The sequence below is a fragment of the Oncorhynchus clarkii genome, chromosome 7 (genome assembly GCF_045791955.1).
Source record: "Oncorhynchus clarkii lewisi isolate Uvic-CL-2024 chromosome 7, UVic_Ocla_1.0, whole genome shotgun sequence".
Taxonomy (NCBI): Eukaryota; Metazoa; Chordata; class Actinopteri; order Salmoniformes; family Salmonidae; genus Oncorhynchus; species Oncorhynchus clarkii.
Window position 1 is genome coordinate 25,636,813 of NC_092153.1, and position 23,554 is coordinate 25,660,366.

At 45.4% G+C, this 23,554-nt stretch overlaps 2 protein-coding genes across 3 annotated transcripts; both read right to left on the reverse strand.

Moving 5' to 3' along the window:
* Positions 1–573: 573 nt before the first annotated feature.
* Positions 574–9,297, reverse strand: LOC139414179 (cysteine/tyrosine-rich 1). Of its 2 annotated transcripts, none has more exons than XM_071162067.1 (4): positions 9,216–9,297; positions 6,734–6,833; positions 3,411–3,571; positions 574–707 (listed from the first exon to the last, which is right to left on the reverse strand). In XM_071162067.1, exons 1-4 carry the CDS (start codon positions 9,295–9,297, stop codon positions 574–576), a joined length of 477 nt encoding a protein of 158 aa, XP_071018168.1. The 2 variants fall into 2 exon arrangements, with proteins under 2 accessions (XP_071018168.1, XP_071018167.1); XM_071162066.1 differs by having other exon boundaries at positions 6,734–6,836; positions 9,216–9,293.
* Positions 9,298–13,140: 3,843 nt separating this feature from the next.
* LOC139413121 (ADAM metallopeptidase with thrombospondin type 1 motif, 1) lies at positions 13,141–20,368 on the reverse strand. Its single transcript, XM_071160198.1, has 8 exons — positions 18,410–20,368; positions 17,102–17,445; positions 16,725–16,857; positions 16,116–16,573; positions 15,450–15,636; positions 15,012–15,190; positions 14,367–14,542; positions 13,141–14,108 (listed from the first exon to the last, which is right to left on the reverse strand). The coding sequence occupies exons 1-8, from the start codon at positions 19,032–19,034 to the stop codon at positions 13,370–13,372; spliced, it is 2,841 nt and encodes a 946-aa protein (XP_071016299.1). The 5' UTR covers positions 19,035–20,368; the 3' UTR covers positions 13,141–13,369.
* Between the last annotated feature and the right edge of the window lie 3,186 nt (positions 20,369–23,554).

Consider the following 23,554-nt stretch of genomic DNA (forward strand, 5'->3'; position numbering starts at 1 on the left):
AATAGAGCACAAACATATCTAGGACTAGGCTACAGTTTTCTCTCCTTTGCCTTGTTGAAATAAGATAGGGAAGAGCATTGGCCTAAAGGAAAGCCAGCTAACAGACATCTCTACCAGAGAAATGGTACAACAAAGATCCACATCTTCAAATAAAGTTACGTACTTTGTCCCCTCACTCATATTCATTGGCATAGAATATGAGTCAAATACTACTAGTGGTTTTCACCCCCGACAAGCTGATCAGTTGGATTGACCCCCACCCCCACATCAAATGTTCAAAAGTGGATCAGTCCACACAGTCATTTTGAGTGATTCAGAGGTTTTCACCCCCCCCCCCCCCCCCCCCCCCCCCCACACATACACACAAAACACCAATCAGTTTAATTGACCCAGTCACACCCACAAGAAAAGGTCAAAGTGGTCCAGTCCACATGCAGTTATTTTAAGTGATCCAGAGGTTCGAAAGGATACAGTCTCATCTTTCCCTGCTAATACACTGCATAAGCTTAATCTATGATGTGCTCCTTCAGAAAGGCAAGTAGCCTGGTCAGGACTCTCCATTTTGTCTTCAAGTCATTTACGATTACAGCCCGGATACGGAGGGGGAGGGGAGTAGCTGTCTGTCCTAGGTGGGGTGGGGGTGTAGGGAGGGGGGCGCATGGCCGAAGGGTACATCTCATAGTCATAGGTGTAGGGAGGTGGGGGTCCTGGAGAAAGAGAGAGAGACAGACAGACACAGAGAGAGAAAAGTGCATGTTTGTTATCAGTAGTTGATGGATAAATAAAGATTGCCAATACACACATACTACACACATACAACATACAAGTACAACAGACCCTGCTATGTCATTGTATCTGTTTTGCTGGGGCTGTAGAAACCAGTGGAGATTGCTGAGATGACGGCTCATAGTAATGGCTGGAATGGAGTCAATCAGAGGAGGCTGTCGGGAGCAGCTATAGGAGGACAGGCTCATATCAAACACATATAAAAACACAAAATGAACATATGGAAACCACGTTCCATTGATTCCATTCAAGCTATTACAATGAACACGTCCTCCTATAGCTCCTCACACCAGACTCCACTGGAGTCAATGGAATGGTATCAACCAATGGAAACCACATGTTCGATACCATTCCATTGTCTCCATTCCAGCCATTGTTATGAGCCGTTCTCCCCACAGCAGCCTCCACTGGTAGAAACGTTCTAGACTTCAGTATGTGTTGGTCATTGGTGGAGGAGCAATGTCCTCTATTGGTGGAATCATTGCACTGCAGGGAAATGGATAAATTGGTGGCCGGGTAATTTTTTGTTCAGCAAGTTAGTGGAGGAGCAGTTGTTACGGCCTGTATTCATAAAGCGTCTCAGAGTAGGAGTGCTGAGCTAGGATCAGTTTGCCCTTTTAGACCATAATGAATAAGATTAGGACATACACACCAAGCAGTGTCTGAGGAAGGCCTAAAAAATACCAAAGACTCCAGCCACCCCTGTTCTCTCTTCTTCCGTCCGGCAGGTGGTACCAGAGTATCAGGTCCCGTACCAACAGGCTCCGAGGCAGCTTATGAGACTTCCAAGCAATGGGACTTCAATACAGATAGACAATAGCTGCCCACCCCCACCAAGGACTATATGCACTGACTGTAGAGTACCAGTCAAAAGTTTGGTGGACACATCTACTCATTCAAGGGTTTTTCTTTATTTTTACTATTTTCTACATTGAAGAATATTAATAGTGAAGGCATCAAAACTATGAAATAACACATATGGAATCATGTAGTAACCAAAACAGTGTTAAATAAATCAAAAGATATTTTAGATTTTAGATTGTTCAAAGTAGCCACTCTTTGCTTTGATGACAGCTTTGAACTCTCTTGGCATTCAGATTGCTGGTTCGGGTCCCCCATTCAGATCGGGGACCCGAACCAGCGACCTCTCGGCCACCGGCCCAAGCTCCCAAACGCCAGGCCTCCAACCTTCCAAGATCACCCCCCCACAGTTCCCCTCGAGAGCTTCCCCTCAACCATCCAAGAAACCCCCCCCAAGTCCCCCTCTAACCCCCCCCCCCCCCCCCCCCCCCCCCCACTCCCCACCTGTCACCATCCTCCTCCAACCCAACCAAAACCACCACCGACAGACCCAAAGCGCCAACAACCAACAAAAAGAACAAAAGAGAAAAAATACAAAAACAAAGGAAAACAACAACAGAAAAAAGCAACGCAAAAACAAAAGACATCAAAGACAACAAAAATCACGACAGCTAGGCCAACTGTATGCGTTTGTGTGCATGTGTGGCACTATTTGCATCTGTGTATGTGTGTGTGTCCATGTGTGTGCAGGCGTGTTCGTTTCAATGCAAGTGTGTGTATGCATGTGTACGCGCATCCAAGCGCTTGCATGGCAGCAGTCTTAAGCAAACAGGCATTTGATGTACAATGTTCCATTTTTAGTGTTATTTAAACATGCACCTGAATGCACTAATGACTCCCTTCTATGTGCATCAAAATTACTATTTGTCTGTGCCTTTTGAAAGCCTGACACCGTAAGATCGTATTTTATAACTTAGCTGACGACGGGGCACACACTGATGTTTCCACGCCATTTCAATGGAAAGTAAAGTAAATGTAAGATACACGTAAAATCAACAGTGTAATGTTTGGAATCAGTCTCGTGTAAGGTGAACGGTTTTGTCTTCACCTTTGGTCTGATAAATTCCCCATAATCTCCAAAGTGTTCTCTTTCAATTTCTACCATGCTCATGCATATGCTATGTATAGTTATTCTTAAAAAAATATATATAAATTTGTCAGCCAATTTTCACAAGTGTAAGGGGTTAAAGGACCAGTGCAGTAAAAAATGTGATTTTCTTGTGTTTTATATATATGGAATAATACTATGAAAATGTGAAAATGATGATAATGCCCATTTAGAGTAACATTTCCGAGATCTTTTATTTCAGCTCAAGAACCATGGGACCAACACTTTACATGTTGTGTTTATATTTTTGTTCAGCGTAGTTAAAAGACTAATAAGAAAGAGAGTTCCAAATCTCTCTGACAATAACAGATCGTTTTCAGTTTTCCTCTCCCCACTCAGACCAATTCCAGACAGTCCTAGCAAAATTCTTGCTTAAGAAATTGCTCTTTGCTAAGAAGCTCATTTTGTTTCCTTTTTGCCATTTGAATGGAAAACAATCATAGTAAGGACCTTAGTTGTTACCTGGAAATGATTTGATATTGAGATAAAAATGGCTGCATTGGACCTTTAAGCGTTTCACAGTACTTGTGCATTTGACTAATAAAACTGTAAACTATATGGACCCTGAAAGATGACCTAGGATCAGTTTATCATTTTAGATCATAATGAATAAGATTATATGGACAGAGGGGACCTGATCCTAGATCAGTCTTACCTGGGTAGCCCTGGGACACAGTGTTGATGTAGGAGGTGTTGAACACGTCCACCTGGGCCCCTCGCCCGTTCTTCACACACATGCACACACACAGGAAGAAGGCCGCCAGCGCTCCCATCAGAAACACCACACCAAACACGATGCCTGAGATCGCCGTGCCCCTAGAAAGCGCACACATACACACATGCATGCACACACACAAACACGTTTGTCACTTTGACTGAATGCTCACCTTTTCATTCTAGTTCGTGGCTGCTGGTAAGTCATCTTATCCAATGAATCTTCTCGCAAATCAATTCTGCATGGAATTTCAATTCACCTCCCTACCTCTTAAAGAGTATCTTAAATAAATCCCACAGACACCGCCTCCCACAAAAAGGCTATTTTGTTGAAAACGACTTTGTTGAGGGAAAACGTGCTTTTTAAAGTTTATTTAACCTTTATTTAATTAAAAAGGCAAAAGGCAAAAGACCTCCTGCGGGGATGGGGACAAGGATAAAAAAATTAATTAAAGAAATACCTCAAGCTCTAAACCCTCAGAGGTAGTAATCATACCTGTGGGGAGAGGGGCATTCTTCTTACAAAACCACATGACCTTCATTTTGGAGGTGTTCAGAACAGGGTTAAGGTAGAGAAAGCTTGTTGGACACTAAGAAAGCAAAATTCGGGAAGGGGCCAACTGAGTATAAGACTCTGAGCTATGCTGCCTGAACTATGCTGTTGATGTAAATTGAGAAGAGCGTGGGGCCTAGGAATGAGCCGTGGGGTACTCCCTTGGCGACAGGCAGTGGCTGAGACAGCAGATTTTCTGACTTTATACACTGCACTCTTTGAGAGAGGTAGTTAGCAAACCAAGCCAAAGACCCGTCAGAGACACCTTATTCCTTAGCCGGCCCACAAGAATAGAATGGTCTACAGTATCAAAAGCTTTGGCCAAGTCAATAAAAATAGCAGCACAACATTGCTTAGAATCAAGGGCAATGGTGACATCATTGGGGACCTTTAAGGTTGCAGTGACACATCCATAACCTGAGCAGGTATAATATTGCATACCAGAGAGAATACTATAGACATCAAGAAAGCCAGTCAATTGATTATTGACAAGTATTTCCAACACTGTTGATAAACAGGGCAAAATAGAAATAGGCCTATAACAGTTAGGATCAGCTTGATCTCCCCCTTTAAATAAAGTGCGAACCGTGGCTGCCTTCCGAGCAATGGGAATCTCCCCAGAAAGTAGAGACAGTTTAAAAAGGTTGGAGATAGGCTTGGCGATGATAGGGGCAGCAACCTTAAAGAAGAAAGGGTCTAAACCATCTGACCCAGATGTTTTTTGGGGGTAAAGTTTCAGGATCTCTTCTAGCACCTCGGACTCAGTGACTGCCTGCAAGGAGAAACTTTGTAGCGGGGCAGGGGAAAAAGAGGGAGAAGCATCGGGGATAGTCGCATTAGAAGGGGTGGGAGATGAGGAAACGTTGGATGGGCAAGAAGGTATGGTTGAGTCAAATAGGAATCCTGACTTAATGAAGTGGTGATTAAAGAGCTCAGCCATGTGCTTCTTGTCAGTAACAACCCCACCATCAACACGGGCAGCTGTGAGGAGGAGGGTTTATTCTCCAGGTCTTTAACAGTTTTCCAGAACTTCTTTGGGTTAGACCCACAGAGCGAGAACTGTTACAGAGAGAACTGTAGCCTTTTCTGGGTGTTTGGAGTCATACCTTGTGGGATTGGTAATAATCTGAGAAAGATTTAGGGAGTCCCATGGCTTTAGGACTTGGTCAGGTGGTTTAAACATGTCCCAGTTTAGGTCACCTAGCAGGACAAATTCAGACTTGGTGTAAGGGGCCAGGAGAGAGCTTAGGGCAGGTAGGGTACAAGCTGGTGCTGATGGAGGACGATATCACCCAGCAACAGTCAACAAAGAGCTATTTGAAAGTTTAATACTTAAAACCAGCAGATCAAATTGTTTGGGGACAGACTTGGTGGAGACAACCGAGCACTGAAGGTGATCCTTGGTAAAGATTGCCACTCCCCCACCTTTGGAAGATCTGTCTTGCCTTTAAAGGTTATAACCAGAAAGGTTACCATCAGTATTCAAAACACTCTTCCTTAACCATGTCTCAGTAATGACCAACACATCTGGATTGGAGCTGTGAACCCACACTTTCAATTGATCCATTTTAGGTAATAAGCTTCTAGTGTTAACGTGCAGAAAACCCAGGCTTTTACGGGAGCAGAAATCAGTGAAGCAGATATCAGAGCCCAAGTCAGAATTGGGGCTAGCAACAGTAGATGGGTACATGCACATTTCCAGATATCATCAACAGAAATACAATCAAGGCACGGCATAGCAAAATGCACAAGAAAAAATTTTAATATATAACGACCTGGGGCTAGCCATTGTAAATTCAGAGTCACTCGCCCCAACAGTGCATGTGTGCTGGAGGCGAGCAAAAGCTCGGGAGAAGGGGGGGGTACCAGACAGGGGGAGACCAGACAGGGGGGGACAGGCTAGGGCAAACGGTGAACAGATCGCCAGGTGGAGTCCAAGCAGCGGTGCAGTAAGATTGTGATATGTTGTTGTCTCACCTATCTATTTTAAGATGAATGACCAAACATGTCTGTGGTGCAACCATGGAGATCTGCTCAAACATCTGATTATATGACTCAGACCCGTGTGTGTGTGTGTGTACATGTGCGTGTGCTTTTGTGTATGTATGTATGTGGTCAAAAATCCATTTAAAAGGCTGTGGAGAAGCTGTAGAATGAGATGAGATATCTCTCTTGAGACAAGGAACCATTATTCCTCCCCATTACCTTATGACAACCATGGCCTTGAAAGAGCTACATTATATGGCTAGATAAAATGAGTCCACATTCAATGGGCCTATTCAATAGCACTTTTTTTGTGAATTCCCCACTTATTTAGCATCAACTTTATGGTGTGAAAATGGTGAATTTGGGAATTTTAACTGTGGCATTAATTCATGTTCCATGCTTACACAACACTTTAATACCATTATCCTCTTCATTGGTGGACTGTAGCAGGTAGCATGTGTTATACTCCATAGGTGGACTGGAGAGGAGGACTGACAAAGCGAGAGGCCAGCTGTCTTGAGCCAAATGACGAAGGTCAAATCTCTCAGAGGGGCCATACACTGCATGTGGAAAGGGCAGGTGGTGAAGTGGTAGAGAAGTGATTTTGTGTGTGTGTGTGTGTGTGTGTGTAGTTGGTGAGTGTGTGTTTATCGACTGAGGGTGACTGAGTATGTGCGTATGTATAGAAGGTGACATTGTGTGTGAGCATATGTGTGTATACTTACGAGAGGACATCTCCCATAAAGGCGTAGTAGGAGCAGCAGAAAGGGGGAGAGCCTTCACAGCAGTACTCCACACAGCCATCACACTGGGCCTCACTGTGACCTGCTGGAGAGATGCAATACATTATATGGAGACGCATACGCATACACACACACACACACACACACACACACACACACACACACACCTCTTCTACGGACACATGCACACACTCACACACACCCTGCATCTAATATGCTGAGAGAAAGGTAGAGTGTGCTCTTTGGAATCAAGATTTTCCAAAACCCTTTAAAGGCCAAAATCACAATGCTGTTTTCATATTACAAAAGGTTCAAAACATAATGGAGAGTAACATCGGTAGATACACTTAAAACTTTGTCTTTTGCTTAATTGAACCTTTTCTAAACATGGAAATGTCACTAAGATCAAGGATTTAACTTAAGAGTTTTTTTTCACTAGAGTAATTGCACTTAAACTCAAAAAACAAGAACTAAGGTATTTGATAAGTGGAAACATATAGTCCTTATAAAGGGTTTATTAAGCCTTAAAAGGTGTTCATCCTGTAGAGTGGGAGCTAAACATAAACCAATAAGCACACAACACAACACATCAAAAGGGTGATAACAATAAGATGAGTTGTGTGACAACAGGGCTATGTGAATGGAGATCATCCAAGAAATTTCTGAAAATATATATATATTTTTTTGTGAAAGCGTATACTTTTAGTCAACTGCACTATTCACTAACTTCACCTCTGTGTTCTTTCTCTCTGCACTAGTCTGAACCTGCCGTTACCTCTCTCTCACCAAAGATTTTCCCTTTGTATACCCTGTTAGCCTTGGTTGGGTGGGGAAGTGTGTGTGTGTGTGTGTGTGTGAGTGAGTGAGTGAGTGAGTGAGTATATAAAAAAAGGCACTCCTCTTTTCTCACTTGAACTGACTTTTCTGATAAATACTTTGTTGGGGGAAACTGTACCTGACACGATTGTGATGCGTTGTCTCTCCTAGCTACAGTATCTTAAGATAAATGCACTCATTGTAAGTTGCTCTGGATAAGAGCATCTGCTAAATTACTTAAATGGAATCTAAAAATGTGTAAACCTGTGTGTGTATATGTGAGCACGACAAAGATGAAGCACTGAAGGTTACAGGCACTCTGAGGCTCTGGAGAGCTGGGGCCGGATTCACAAAACCTTCTTAAGAAGAAATCTCTTACGTTTTTCTCGTAAGTAATGTTTTGTGAATCCGGCCTCTGGTGGTGAGAGTCCTTCAGTGGAGACACATGGATACGTGACAACTTGAAATGAAGGGGGTGGCTTTGGGAGAGTGGCCTCAAAATGAGAAAGCACTTGAAATAAAGGACATTTGGAAACACTCCTTGTGGTTTTTGAATTTGATTATTATTTATAGAGTAGGTGATCGCACACGGTCTGTCTAAAGGACGTGTGTCCTATATCTAGGTGTTTGCCCTCCTCAACCCCCAGATAATTTAACCCAGACACAGCCTTGCTGTTTCTCAACCTTCAAGCATACTGCCACAAATTACTGGTGTGTGTGTGCGCGGCTTTTGTGGAGCGATGGGTAACGACGCTTCGAGGGTGACTGTTGATGTGTGCAGTTAGGTCCCTGGTTCGCGCCCGGGTATGGGCGAGGGGACGGTTTAAATTTGTACTGTTACACAGCCTTATTCTCACTTTGTTCAAAAGCTGGTGTATTTTCAACACATCCCTCCAAACTGATGGCAGATTGTATTTTCCAACCCTGAAAAGGCTGTGTGGGCCTATAATAGCAGCCGTGACCGTGGGGCTCTGGTCAAAAGTAATGCACTGTGTAGGGAATAGGGCGCCATTCGGGCTGCAAACATATTTCTCCCTGTGAAGTGTGGAGTGTAACTACTTTAATGTGCATGTCATCCAACGATGGGAGTCTATATGGGTGGTCCCTTGAGGTCTAGCTCCTTACCTCCACGTCCTGTCGCTTTTTACGCTGGGGACAATGACAGTATAGTTCTGCGACTAGCGCCGAGCAAGGCTTGTACCCCCCCCCCCCCCCCCCCCCCCCACACACGCTCGCACAAACTTTTTTCTTCTTGGTATTTGATGTAAAGTTTTATGCGAATTGTTGGGTTACATTTGCGAGATTAAAACTAAATTTAGCCTTTTTTCATTGTAAAAGTGGCGACACGTACAGTAAACTACAGTAGTTTTATTTACCCAGGGACTCTTTTACCATTGAGTAAATTAACCGTAGTATGTCTAAGTTAGTGATCGGCTACTTTAAAGCACGTATTTTTGCGATATAGCTACCGTTCGTTTACGTTGTGAAACCATCCATGTATTGGGTTGAGGAGTTCACATTCACAATTAGCCTAATCAAAAAAAGTCAACCGTTGTTAAGGAACACTTTTGCTGAGAATAAAACATTTGCGCACGTTGAAGACGATAAAGCATCCTAGAGAACCAGGGACAAATGAACGAACTCTTACCGGTAAAAAGACAAAGTAGGAGAGAGTCCCGTAGGAATTTCCACCCCGCTGCCCCTGTTCTTTCCATATCGACTGATAGCATAGGCCTACTTGTTCTAAATGTTGCTCACAGTTATTCCCAAACGACGACGTCCGCGTTTTCCATCGATATGCGCCTAAAAAGACTATGGGACACAGTCGCTCGCCGAAACCTCGCTGATATGCGCAATTTAACGGAGTTCTCTAAAAAGTACAATCGAAGAGAGCCATGAACGCACATGAATGGATCTTTGCTCCAGTCATAAAATTGCTCAAATCAGAATGAAAAGTCTCATTCGTTTCTTCTTCCATGTGTTCGTATCCCTGATAGTGTTTCCTTCACTCTTTCCTCGCTGTTTTCTTCTGTTCCCCTTTCCCCCTGGAGTGGGTCCTAGCGCTTCCCCTCCCCCGCAGCAAGCTATTTTCTCAAATGACTCTGTTGACTGGGTGGGGAAAGGGATGGAAGTACCTCAATAACATTCGCATCTCTCCGGCATAAAAGATGCCGCCGCCCCCACCATCACGACCACTTTGAAAATGAAAAAAAGATATATATAGGTCTATGTCGTGTACACGATCATTTTGAGAGGAAATATACTTTTTTTTAAAACATTGTTTACCAACGACCCTAGTCAGAAACCAAACAATATCCACTCTGCCCCTCTCAACATGTCCACCCATCCCCTCTCTACAAAACATCCATGAACCTCTATTTTAAATGTTCAAGGAACACGGAGTTTGCTTGATATAATTTAGAACTAAACTTCTTCATCTTGTAAAATGTAGGCTAAATGGGTTTCTCAAGCGTGTAGGATTGAATGACCCCCCCCCCCCCCTCTCAAACACAATCTTTAATCAGCCTATGCCTATTTACCTTGTGTGACAGTCAAACATGGTTATGCCTTCATATATTGCCACTCATTCTGCATGAAATACTAATTGTTTTCGGCGAGAACAGTCCAGTATCTCTTTATTACGAATATATATTCCAATGCTAATAAAGACGGAATAAGCGTGAATCGCAGGTTTGGCTTTGCCATGATGCATGAAAGAGGAGCTTGGATATATAGATAGATTAATTCTAAAAATGTAATGCATGAGTTCTAGTTGAAGTTTCCTCTAGGTGCAGATCTAGGATCAGCTTCCCCATCCCCAATCATAACCTTAACCGTTAGTGGGGGAAATGCTAAACTGACCCACGACCGTAGACTAGGGGCAACTTCACCCTACACCTCAGAGTGGCATCGTGTCATTCTTATGACAGCTTTATTGCAGGACGTGCAATCTTCAACTCCCACGTTACTATTCTGTTGGATCATATTTCATTTCATAGGGAACCGTGACCTTTTACAGAAATGCCACCCATTCATAATTGCTCACAGATGTCAGGGGTTTTAGGCAGTTAATTAATTGGGTGTTGTTGGTAGGAGTTTTTGCCTTTTGTCTTGCACCAGCAGGCAGAGATGGGAAAACTTAACATAAGTACCAACAATAGTGTAATTGTATTCTATAAAGTCCCAGTTCCCAAGGAAAGAAGCATTTTCCATTGGCAACAACAGACAGCAACACAAAGGTGGTAGGCTACCTTAGTGGCAACTCCACAGTGCTTATGGGAAGATCACAGCATTGAATATATCTAGTCCTATACAGAGACTCTGTGGTAGTAGATTTTAAATGCTCTTTAGATAAATTGCAAGTCTGTCTTTTCAGGGGTTGAAATATGTATCACTGTAATGTGGACAAGTTAGCATTGAGCTTTAACGGTTTGGGCTCCTCTTTTCCTTTCCCTTCTTTGGCTCTTTTTTTTCTTATAGTCAACATAGGCTAAACTTAGAGGGAATACAGATTCAGGACATTCTTTTTCTGTTCTGCAAACCTGTTGTTTACAGAATCTGCTGCCACATTATGTGCGTCCCAAATGGCACCCTCTTCCCTTTACAGTGCACTACTATTGACCGAAGCCATGTGTGCCCTGGTCAGTCAAAAGTAGTGCACTACATAGGGAATAGGGTGCCATTTTAAATGAGACCATTATGGTGTTACCCAAATGACAGTGATGTTGGAGTCTTCTTCTCCCATAATTACAGCGTAATGACTTCCTTAGAGTCTTGGCCCGCAATCACAAAACGTCTCAAAGTAAGAGTGCTGATCTAGGATCTGGTCTCTGCTGTCTATATAATCTTATTCATTATGGACAATTTATTTTGAAAATCCTACATCAGGGGCAGTATTCATAAAGCTTCTCAGAATAAGTGTACTGATCTAGGATCAGGTTCCTGCTGTCTATGTTATCTATTAATTCATTATTGGCTAAAAGGCTAAACTGATAATACATCAGAGCCTGTATAGGAGTGCTGAGATCATAATGCATAAGATTACATGGACAGGGGGTACTGATTTGAGATCAGCATTCCTATCCTGAGACCCAGAGGAAGTCCGGAGGGGCCACTGAAACACTGCCACCCAGTGGAAAATATGTTTATTACACATTGTCCATAAGAGAGACATGATCAGACATATGAGTATATAAGGGGATTATGTTTATTACACAAATCCCACCATCTATTTGCTGACGAGGGCCATGTTTGTGAGTATGTTTGTGCGTGTGTGAGTGTGTGTGTGTGTGCACGCGCATAGAGTGGAATAGATTGAGGTGTATGTATAGAGTCGAATCTATTGAGCTGTGTGTGTGTAGGGATGCGTAAGAATACCAAGACACACCACACTCGTGACAACAGTGTATAGGTCAACGTGATACTTTATTCATAAACCTAGGACCATATATATAATACTGTATAAATACTCTATATACTCTACATCCTTCTGTTATTTCAATATAATAACAAATAAAAAATACAACAATAATAATAAAAAAGCAACAAGATTATATTTAACAAAAATAAATTATGTTTGGATATTCTGTACAAAACGTCATCATCATCATCATCATCAAAAAAAAAGAAACCTTCTCGGAAGGCAGGAGAGACTTACTTATGAAGTAGTAGCAGGAGAGAAGCCACACACACGCGCGTTCGCTTGCTCACACACCTCTTTGGTCTGGGGCGGGGCCGAGTGATATGGCTTTGAAATTGGTTTTGTTCAGTCCGGGATGCATTTTGAATAATACGTCTATTGGAACGAGTCTATTGGGAGATTCTACTGGAATGTTAGCAGCACATACCAACTTGTTCAGGAATGACCCGAAGTTGATTGAAATGAACTGTATTGAGTTAGTTTGGTTGCGTACAAAGTTGTATGGATTAGGAGGGACAATTCGGATTGTCTTTTGTTCTGCAACCTTTGAAACAGGGAGTGCCTCCAACCGATACAGGGAGTGGAATGTGTGGCAGTGAGACCATTCATTTGTTTCTAATGCATATACATACATCCTCACCCCAATGTAGCCAGTTCTGTACAGTGATACATCTGGCATATATAGTCCCCCCAAGATGTCTGTCCAGTCCAGCTAGGACAGACAGCCCACACACGCACACACGCACGCACGCACACGCACACGCACGCACACACACACACACACACACACACACACACACACACACACACACACACACACACACACACACACACACACACACACACACACACACACACATACCACCGCACACAAACACAAGCATGTCATTGGCACCTAAAGCAGCATGCTTTTTCGAAAGAGAAGTGTCCACTTAAACTCTTCCTCCATCTCAGCTCCACTGACATGGGTGTAGAGAGAGGGAGAAGGTCCCAGTGTGCCTGCATTGTGCCCCCATGCCAGCCCAGTGGGCAGCTGCACCAAGTCTGTGTGGTGTTCTAGGGGTGGCAGTGGCACGGAGCAGACCCAAACAATACTAAAGTCTACCCTCAAAGTAGCTGGAGGGAGTTGAGAGAGAGGTTGTTGGCTCTGCAGTGTCAGTCAATCAGTCAGCCACATTGGACCCATTGGACCCCCCGAAAGCACTCTGCTTGGGATGTAAACATTCTCATGATTGGTCAATGTATTATCAGGCGCAAAGTTCATGATGATATGGTTGTTTTAGTCCTTTTCATTCTTTCTTTCTTTCTTTCTTTCTTTCTTTCTTTCTTTCTTTCATGAGCTGTTCTTCAGGGACGTAATAATGAGGTGAGTCCCGACAGTCTTAGCAGGTGCTCTGGTTGCACAAGTCCAGCAGAGGTCGAGGCCTGTCTTTGGGGTCGCAGCTCTCGTGGGCGAGCGTACGCCCGTTGTGTCCCACGCAGCGTAGCGGGCGCTTGCGGAACCCACGGCCACAGCTTTTGGAGCATGCCGACCACTCCCCCAGGAACCATGAAGGACAGGGTTGTGTGGCGCAGGGGCGTGAAGCCAACGGGCGCAGCTCCTCCGGGCACTCCCGCGATGGCCGCCCCTGGGGATCCAGACACAGCACCTCCCTCTGTTGAGTACCGCCCCCACAGCTCTGCGAGCATGGGCCCCACTCCCGCAGGGTCCACTCAGCGTCCCCCAGCTCCCGGATGGCATTGATGGACTGGCGGCGTGCCACCGTTCCACCACTAGGTGACGCCAAAGCGGGCCTCGGGGCAAAGTAGCTGTATTTGACACGGGGACGGGGCGAGTCGCCTACAGACAATACCTGGATGGTCAGAGCCTCGGGGAGGGGCGAGAAGCTGCGTAGACGCTCCAGGGAGGCGGAGCTACCGCTGTATCGTAGCAACGCCCCCTTGAGGGCGATGTCTGTTTCGAGAGTCATCAGCTTGTAGTCGCCGTTCAAGAGGTAGGTGCCGTCCTGGCGCAACACTGCCAGGTAGCTGTTGTCATGGCGACCACCACCGGGGGCACGTTGCTTCACGTCCAGGTGAGTGGCGCCAGCGGGGATGGTCACGACGTTCTGGTAACCAGGCCTGAGGGGCAGAAAAACACAAGGGTCAAACATAGCCAATGATAAAAAGGTATGCATAAGTGTAAGAGTTAAGTTAATTGTAAGAGACTGGGTTAAAAAGAGATGGCAGGGCTAAGAGGTTTAGAGTGATAGAGATATATTAATTAGAGAAAAATAGGATTCTACAGACTGTAGTAAAAGTTAGTAAATGGGTTCAACTAGAAAACAGTAATTTCTAGTCAAAGATGACTGTTTTGAGGTCATAGGTCAATGTTCTCACCTGGCACGCTCCAGGGCACCCGACACTTTCTTGCAGGTTGAGCCGTTGCCTCCGCACACGCCGCACTTGTCGAAGCGACGGCTGGAGCCGATGATTCGGTCACAGCCCGCCTTCACACACTGACCCTGCACACACACTGAGGTGGAGTCCGGGCTGCAGGGAGTACCGTCAGCCACCTGACGGTTGCAGAGAAACAAATGTTAGCCTAGTTAGCCCAGACAGCATTAGCTTAGTCTAGTTAGCCTAGAGACAGTGTTAGCCTACTTAGCCTAGAGACAGTGTTAGCCTAGTTAGCCTAGAAAGTGTTAGGCTAGTTTGCCTAGACAGCATTAGCTTAGCCTAGTTAGCCTAGAGACAGTGTTAGCCTAGACAGTATTAGCCTAGTTAGCCTAGAAACAGTGTTAGCCTACTTAGCCTAGATACAGTGTTAGTCTAGTTAGCCTAGAGACAGTGTTAGCCTAGTTAGCCTAGAAAGTGTTAGGCTAGTTTGCCTAGACAGCATTAGCTTAGCCTAGTTAGCCTAGAGACAGTGTTAGCCTAGACAGTATTAGACTAGTTAGCCTAGGCCGTGTTAGCTAGTCTAGCTAGCATAGACAGTGTTTGTCTACATTTTTGCAAAAGTATCTGTGGTGTGACCTCACTTACCTTGGGTTTCAGAATGAAGAAGTAGCCTGTGCCCTTGGCCCGGCACACCAGCTTGCAGCGGTCTTTGGGCGAGACGCCGGCATATTTGGGAACCCACTCCACGCCCTCTCCCGAACCGAATGAGACCTGTGACGAAATATCGTTGTGGGCCAGACACTGCTCCTCGCGGAACGACACACCTACAGAGAAAGAGGGATGAAGAGAGAGAGAGGTGTGATATTCACTGTTAGATTAGCTTGAGCCTTATGTTAACTTTACAGTAGGCCGTGAAATTCAAATATGGCTATTCTCGAACGTGTCGAAAGTGTCTAAATAAGGTTGTATAATTTCAAAGTATAAATATATGAATATGTATGGGTAATGAGAGTAATTAGTGTATGAGCTATGTAATAAGCATGAACTAAGTATGTCATAAGTGTGGCTAGTAGAGGCTCTTACCATTGCTACCAGGGCAGATTTCTGTGTTACAGGAGCGATATTGGATCCTCTTGCCCTCACAGTACTTGCCCCCGTTTTTGGGCAGAGGGTTATCACAGTCCCTGAAGGAGTACTGCACCCCTCCGTCGCAGGTACGGGAACAGTCTCCCCATGGTCCCCATACTCCCCAGGCACCGTTGACTGGAGTCTGCAACAGGAGACGACATCATCGTCATTCATAGTCACACACTAGCCCATATAACACTTCAATAGTCCTATAGGTAGTCCTATAGCTAAAAAGCTAATAGTTACACACACTTTAGCCCCTATAAGGGGTACTCAACTCTTACCCTATGAAGTCCGGAGCCTGCTGGTTTTCTGTTCTACCTCATAATTAATTGCACACACCTGGTGTCCTTGGTCAAAATCAGTCTCTGATAATAAGGCAGTGGAATTGGCTTCAAGGTCCAGATTTGAGTTTGAGTGTCCTATAACATTTCAACACTCCTATAGCTAGCCTGATATCTAAAACAAAAGACATAACATTGGACCTAATCCAATGTAGCTCAAACTAGCCAATCCCAAAGCTGCATTATACTTCCTTTCCCTGCAATGGACCAATTCCATCACTCCCATTGACTTTAAGACTTTGTCATAGGGCCGTGTTATAACAGTGTTAACACCCACCTGGTGACGAGCGGCCTCTGTCTTGCTCAGACAATGTCCCGCCAGGCAGAAGCTGTCATGGCCACACAGCGTCCCATCAGCCCACGGGAAGTTCTTGGTCTGACAGACCAGCAGTCCGTTGGTTGTAGTCACTGTGCACCAGAGTGCCACACATGTGGTACTCAGGTCGGGACAGTGCTGTGACTCCTCCCCGAAGGTCAGGCGACATTGGCGGTCAGCGTCGTACACGGTTCCGGGTAGCGTGGCAGGCAGCGGCTGGGACTTTTGGGGCTTGTCCAATAGGCACTGGCCGTGTCCGTTGTCCATGAAGGAGGTGACCATGAGGGCGGAGCAAGGCGACCAGGGCTGGAGTTGGTCCAGGTTGGACAGGGTGGATGCCATCATGTGCGAGCCCCAATGGTCACCGTTGACGCTGGCACACTGCTTGGAATCATCGTGGGGCATGTTGAACACGTGGCCTAAGTTACAAAAGAGAGGGAGGAATGGAGAGAGGGGAGACAAGGGGTTGGTTTGGGACTGAGAGACGAGATGTGTACTGTGTGCGGCTAGTGACAGAGATGTGAATGTGTGGTGCATATGTGTCAGCTTGGCATCAGGGTGGCATCTTACCAAGTTCGTGTGCCACGGTGAATGCCGCCTGCAGCCCGTCGTCCTCGATGATGGAGCAGCTCCTCTCCGGGTCGCACACCGTGCCCACATCCGCCATGCCTAGCGTGTCACAGGAGTGGGCGCCGCACAGGTCCTATAGGGGGTGAGAAGGGACAAAACACATCTGTCAAACTCACTGCTTTCCCACATACACACACAGACACAGAACCCATACCATAAAGCAGAACCCTGTTTCAAATCAAAAGTAGTGAGCTATATAGCGAAATGGGTGCCATTTGGAAAGCAACCAAGTAGTTGTGAAGGCGTTGCCTGTTACCACAGTAAACATCGGTGTAAAAACATTGTGAAAATAGTGTTAAAACACAAAAGCAACATACCGTTCGGGTGAAGAGCACGGCCGTGTCGTAGTGCTCTGGGTGGCGGTCGCTGGGCGGGTTGTGCTGCCGCTGCCACTGGCAGAAGTTGCGGAGGGTCAGGGCAGCGTTAGACGACACCTGGGGGCCGCTCTCCTCCTCGTAGACAACCAAGAGCTTGACCACGGCTAGGCTGATGGAGTTGTGGATGGTGGGGTGGCGGTAGAGGCGCGATGCCACCGCCATGATGGTGAGCAGGTAGGGCTTGAGCCCGGCACCGTGGAACTCGGCCATGGACTGATCGGCCACTATCATGATCTCCACGAAGCGTGGCGTGGACACGAAGCGCTTGGACCGCTGGTGGTGGGCTGGATGGAAAGAGAGAAGAATCGAGAGAGGTGAGACAAACTGGCCTAGAGTCAGACATTTAAGACAGTTCTCTTGTGAGAGCCTGGTTTCTCTGGTTTAAATTGATGAACTGTTAGTCTGTAAACAGTCTGATTAGAGATGAGAGACTTGAAGATGAAATGTCAAATTGCTTATGGCAAATATCTGAGTGGTCACAAGTGATTTTATTTGAGTTGTAACAACAAACACGTTTTTACATGAGTTCATCTGTGAAATTTCACGTGAAATCGTTTTCTCTGTATGGGCGTCTCTTCGTAAGGACTACATTCCCAAATTTACCTTCACTGGGCGGAAATTATATGAGAGGGGGGAAAAAAAATCTGGGAAAATGTCTGACAGTGCTGACCTGCAACGTGCAGTACCAGGAAGCGGCGAGACTAGTTTCCACCAGCCCCCGTGCCCGGCCCGTACCTCCCTCCCTCGGTCACTCCCCGCTCACTTCCTCCGAGCCTTACCCTCCCCCTTCTCCCCTTGCCTGCGTATACTGTCAAAGCTGAGCCCATTCCCCGTTAACCCTAGCTGTGCACCGGTCAAAGTATCGACTTATCCACCCTTACTTCAACATTTAAATATATAGCCTTCGCTGTGTGTAATTATTAAAGGCTCAGATGTTTGCGTAAAAGTAGTATTTTACGCATCACTCCAAGACAGAAGATGAGGTAGTTTGGATAGACAAATCCTCAAGGCTAAACTCTGCCCGTTTCAGAAATTGAAGCCCCAGGACACGGCTGGTACAGGAATCCGGCCAGAGTCCTTTTCGTTTGCCATACATGATGTAGACACACAACACAACTAAGTGACTATCTGCAACAGCTTGGCTTATGTTTTTTTCTTACTAAAAGATGTAGGCCTATGAATATGATTTAAAGTCAGCATATTCCTAAATGGACCCAAGGCAAAGGTTTTATAAGTGTTAATGCATACCTGTGTGGTCTGAGTTAGTGGTTCCATGGTCTACTTTTGTCTCCTGATTCTCTGGCAACCTGTCCTCGTCCTCGTTGACCCCACACTTTGAGCTGCTCTCCTCTGCAAAAGATGCCTGACCTCTCCGGCGAATGAGGTGGAGGTCCCCATCAATAGGCTGTGCATCAGTCGAATTATTGGGATAGATGAAGTACTCTTCACCTTGGAGGTAGAAGCCGCCCCGTAGTCCGTGGCACAGGTTGAGCGCAGCTGCGGAGTCCTCCTCCCCGTTCACCGTGCCCGAGAAGAAGCACCGAGTCTCGGCTGTGCTGCTGTCAGATTCCCGCTGCGCCTGCAACTCCGGGCTCCCCACCACATGGAACACAAACCCAGGTGCCAGGAAGGTCTGGTCCGGCTCTAGCTCCAAGACCACCCGTTTGCCAAATACGTCCAACCGGTAGACCCGCATCTCCGACTCCTTCTCTCGCTCCTCTACCGAAAGGGTCCGGCCCTGCTCGCCTTCCCTCTCCGGCCGAACCGGGTCGAGTCTGACCGGTACAACTGTACTTTCCTCCCATGTGCCGTGCGCCGCGCTCACGCACAGAGCGGTAATCAAACAGAACGAGACGCAAACGAACCACATCATATTCCGTGTCAAACCCTTCAAACTGAAAGATACAATTATATTGAAGTGTCTGGCGGAAGCAAGTAAAATCCGTAAAAGACTCCACTTATTACTAAAAAATATCAGTCCAAGAACTAAAACACCTCCAGAAATTGTGTAAGTGTAAAAAAAACTAAAACGGAAACAAATCCAGTGCAAAACCCATTCAAAATAGTCTACAGCTCAGACTTCATGTCTTGTTGCTTCAAGCTCGAGTCGTATATTCTCTTGGTCGAAAAAAGCTCAGCAGTAGATAAATTCCAACTCTTCGGGACGTTGGTGTTTCTTTCAGCCCTCTCTTGAATACTCAACAGCTGTTTGAGTTTCTATGTGACTTCGGGCGCAGGTTTTTTTCTACTGTGCCGTCTAGTTTCTGCTCTGATTTTGCCTTAAAGACGGACAGACCCCGGCTCCCTATATATCCCCCTATTCAGGACCACCCCTTCCTGAAGCCCCTTTGATCTTTTAGAGACGAAATCTCGTGCGCAACAAAACGCAGACATAGAGACGTGCCATAATAATCAATCAATGTGGAGTGGGACGCGTTTGGCCCAGAACATTTTTTTTCTCCCCTGCTCTGCTTGTAGGCGGGACTACAGCCCTCACTCCTCTCCCCATACCCCCGTCCTCCCCCTAAACGTTCTCATCATTTACACTAAAAACTCTCATACTTTTCTCCCCTGCTACTTTTACGCTGTGCTCATATATCCTATAGGCTATACCCACACGTTGAACGTAAATTACACTTCATGAAGGTGGCAGTGGTTTATCTGTGGCAGTGTGGTTGTGTCTGTGAAACTGGAGATGTGGGGATAGCAGGTCAGACATGGCAACCATCGCACCGGGGCTCGATACGGGGAGCGAGGAGTCGTTTGCATAGCCTCAGTGCCAAGCGAGCTGTGCGCGGTGGCGGCCTGGCGGGTTTCCGTAGCTCTTCGGGGAGAGGGAGCTCAGAGGGGCCGGTGGGTTCTTAAGGTGGAATAGTCCCTTGGACGTATCTCCTTCGCCACTCAACCCTCCGAGGCCAGGGCCCCTCTCCTTGGACGGACACCCCCTCCCCTCCCAGCGCTCGTCTTCCCAGCTCCTCTTCTCAAACATATGGTGCAAACCGCATCACTTGTGTAAATCCAGTACTCTGGAACCTTTCCAAACGAATTATCCCCGGATTACTCGCCCCCTCCCAGTGACCGAGTAAATATTTGCTAAGTATTATAGATCACGTTTGAATAATGATACATGACACACCAATAAAATACTAAACCCAACCGTGTCTATGTATGGTGAGTCTATTTACATGTGCATGTTAGTCTATTCACCCAGATGACAGGACAGACAAGTGGTACATACCGTACGGGAACAAAACGAGACGTCACAGGTACAGTGCAGGAACACCAATAGCCAAGAGATAAAGATCAAGAGATAAGATGGATAAAGTGCCATACACGGTGGTCTCAGCCTCTTAGTGAACTGCGAGTCTGTTATGAGTATGGCCTGGCAAGTAAAGTATACGAGGGAAACATTTCTAATCAATTCACTAAATGCGTTTTTAACGCGTTAGCTGGAGCCCATCGTATGCATTTAATTTACCGTTTCGAGGGGAGACTTGTGATGGGCCACCTTAAGCGCAACAGGTCGGGGAGAGGGAATAGTTGTAGTGACATAGTAGTCCAACAGGTGTCAGACGTGGGCCGTGGAAAAAAGTAACAAAGGCTCTACTACTGCCATAAATCCAATACATGGCACATGCTAGTCCCACGTAAGACTAGACTCCTTTGGCTCAGCATTTGCATGTCACACATGTAAGGGGGAAAAAATATGAATTGGTTGTATGGAAGACCATCATTTCTATCTTTATTAGCCCTGGTATGGAGGCATTAGGGATTGTAAATCAAAAATAGGGTAATAAAATGAACAGGGCCATGATACCAGCCTCAACTGTACACCTCTCTGTGGCATAGAGGGGCATTTAGTCCCAATTTTTGTTTGAGGGGTCTTTGATTGCCAAAATCCATTATCTTTGAATTCATTCTATATTATGAATGACATCTTGTCCTGTATGGCTCAGTTAGTAGAGCATGGCACATGCAACAGCGGGATTTTGGGTTAAATTCCTGGGGCCACCCATACGAAAAATTTATGCATACATAACTCTAAGTCGCGTTGGATGAAACAGTCTGCTCGATGGCATATACTTCAATGGATCTGGCACCCCTGCGAGCTCTAAATGACTTGTACTGAGGGCCAATGCCATTTTGGGAACACAAGTGAAGGCCATAGGCTGTTGTTGTTGCCTTGTTTGTATTGGGTGTTTCATTTAGGCACAGAAAAGAGTTTGCAAGGCGTAAGTCATGTAGTATTATTGTGTTGGTGAGGATCATTCATTGGTTACAAAAGCCCTATAGCCTGCAGATGGCAGCACAACATCACATTTGACCTCAGTGTTCTCAGACCTCAGTACCACCGGGACTGGAACTTCCATCAATTTGTACACTCTACAAGGGCCCCATAGGGACGTACGGTGACTCCACAGCATTCTTGCTAGTCCCTAGAGAGGAGCAACACACTAGAACATAGTGAACATATCAATCTGGGATTGCTACATCCATTTTGTAAACTTTGAAATGAGCGATCACTGAACCCCATAGTGCCTCTGTAAAGGGAGTCAGGGTTATTCTATAATATCCTATGCAGCTACACCCTGACTCTTGTACACATGTCAGTTTCTTAAGGGAGTAACAGTTATTGCGCTACCTTCGTGGGCGTGTCATACGGAGAGATGGAGTCCACTACACCACATTTACCACACATATTCATTTACATGAGGGCGTGAAGGTTAATAAGTACACTCCATCCACATTGGCTATAAAAAAAATAATGAATGTGACCACATTCTAGAGTGTGTGTGGGTGTGTGTAGGCGTGTGTGTGTGTGCGTGTTTGTCTAATGTGGCGTCTGCACTTTGGCATACCACACTCCATCCGCCCCTTCTCATCATGGAGTGGATCATACCGTATGCCCTATGCTCTTTCGATGTCTTTTTAAATAGCAATAGGGAAAACGCACGCACCCATGCCAGCACTGCACACACGCACACACGTCTACTCTCAATCTGACATGGGATTGTGGTAAAATGATCTATCATCATCGTCATCAATCTTGTAGTGAAAGACAACACCTAAACGCAGGTACAGTGGGAAGAAAAAGTATGTGAACCCTTTAGAATTACCTGGATTTCTGCAAAAAATTGGTCACAACATTTGATCGGATCTTCGTCTAGATCGGAACAATAGACAAACACAGTCTGCTTAAACTAATAACACACAAACAATTATAATTTTGTATGTCTTTATTGAACACACCGTGTAAACATTCACAGTGCAGGGTGGGAAAAGTATGTGAACCCTTGGATTTAATAACAGGTTGACCCACCTTTGGCAGCAATAACCTCAACCAAACGTTTTCTGTGGTTGCGGATCAGACCTGTACAACGGTCAGGAGGAATTTTGGACCATTCCTCTTTACAAAACTGTTTCAGTTCCGCAATATTCTTGGGATGTCTGGTTTGAACTGCTCTCTTCAGGTCATGCCACAGCATCTCAATCGGGTTAAGGTCAGGACTGACTGGGTCACTCCAGAAGGCGTATTTTCTTCTGTTGAAGCCATTCTGTTGTTGATTTACTTCTGTATTTTGGGTTGTTGTCCTGTTGCATCACCCAACTTCAATTGGCGGACAGATAGCCTTACATTCTCCTGCAAAATGTCTTGATAAACTTGGGAATTAATTTTTCCGTCGATGATAGCAAGCTGAGGCATCAAAGCAGCCGGTTGAGATGAGTTTTTGATGTTGGTGTCCTGTGCCTTTTATTCTCCACACATAGTGTTGTGTGTTCCTTCCAAACAACACAGCTTTAGTTTAATCTGTCCACAGAATATTTTGCCAGTAGCGTTGTGGAGCATCCAGGTCCTCTTTTGCAAACTTCAGACGTGTAGCAATGTTTTTTTTGGACAGCAGTGGCTTCTTCCGTGGTGTCCTCCCATGAACACCTTTCTTGTTTAATGTTTTACGTATCATAGACTCGTCAACAGAGATGTTAGAATCTTCCAGAGATTTCTGTAAGTCTTTAGCTGAGACTCTAGGATTCTTCTTAACCTCATTGAGCATTCTGCACTGTGCTCTTGCAGTCATCTTTGTAGGACGGCCACTCCTAAGGAGAATAGCAACAATGCTGAAATTTCTGCATTTGACTTACCATGGACTGACTTTTAGAGATACTTTTGTAACCCTTTCCAGCTTTATGCAAGGCAACAATTCTTAATCTTCTGAGATCTCTTTTGTTCGAGGCATGGTTCACATCAGGCAATGCTTCTTGTGAATAGCAAACTCAGATTTTGTGAGTGTTTTTTATGGGGCAGGGCAGCTCTAACCAAAATCTAATGACTTCTTTTCTTCTTCTTTTCCCAACCTACAATGTGAATGTTTAAATTACGTATTCAATATAGAC

What these genes read in the sequence shown, in the direction of transcription:
- LOC139414179 (XM_071162067.1), bottom strand. Translation starts at nt 9,297, where the DNA reads ATGCTATCAGTCGATATGGAAAGAACAGGGGCAGCGGGGTGGAAATTC. An exon ending in CCTACTTTGTCTTTTTACCG is followed by an intron (nt 6,834 to 9,215) that starts GTAAGAGTTCGT and finishes TCTCTCCAGCAG; the next exon opens with GTCACAGTGAGGCCCAGTGT. An exon ending in TGTGTCCCAGGGCTACCCAG is followed by an intron (nt 708 to 3,410) that starts GTAAGACTGATC and finishes CTCTTTCTCCAG; the next exon opens with GACCCCCACCTCCCTACACC.
- LOC139413121 (XM_071160198.1), bottom strand. Translation starts at nt 19,034, where the DNA reads ATGATGTGGTTCGTTTGCGTCTCGTTCTGTTTGATTACCGCTCTGTGC. An exon ending in CCGTGCTCTTCACCCGAACG is followed by an intron (nt 16,858 to 17,101) that starts GTATGTTGCTTT and finishes CACCCCCTATAG; the next exon opens with GACCTGTGCGGCGCCCACTC. An exon ending in GGTGCCCTGGAGCGTGCCAG is followed by an intron (nt 14,109 to 14,366) that starts GTGAGAACATTG and finishes TCTGCCCCTCAG; the next exon opens with GCCTGGTTACCAGAACGTCG.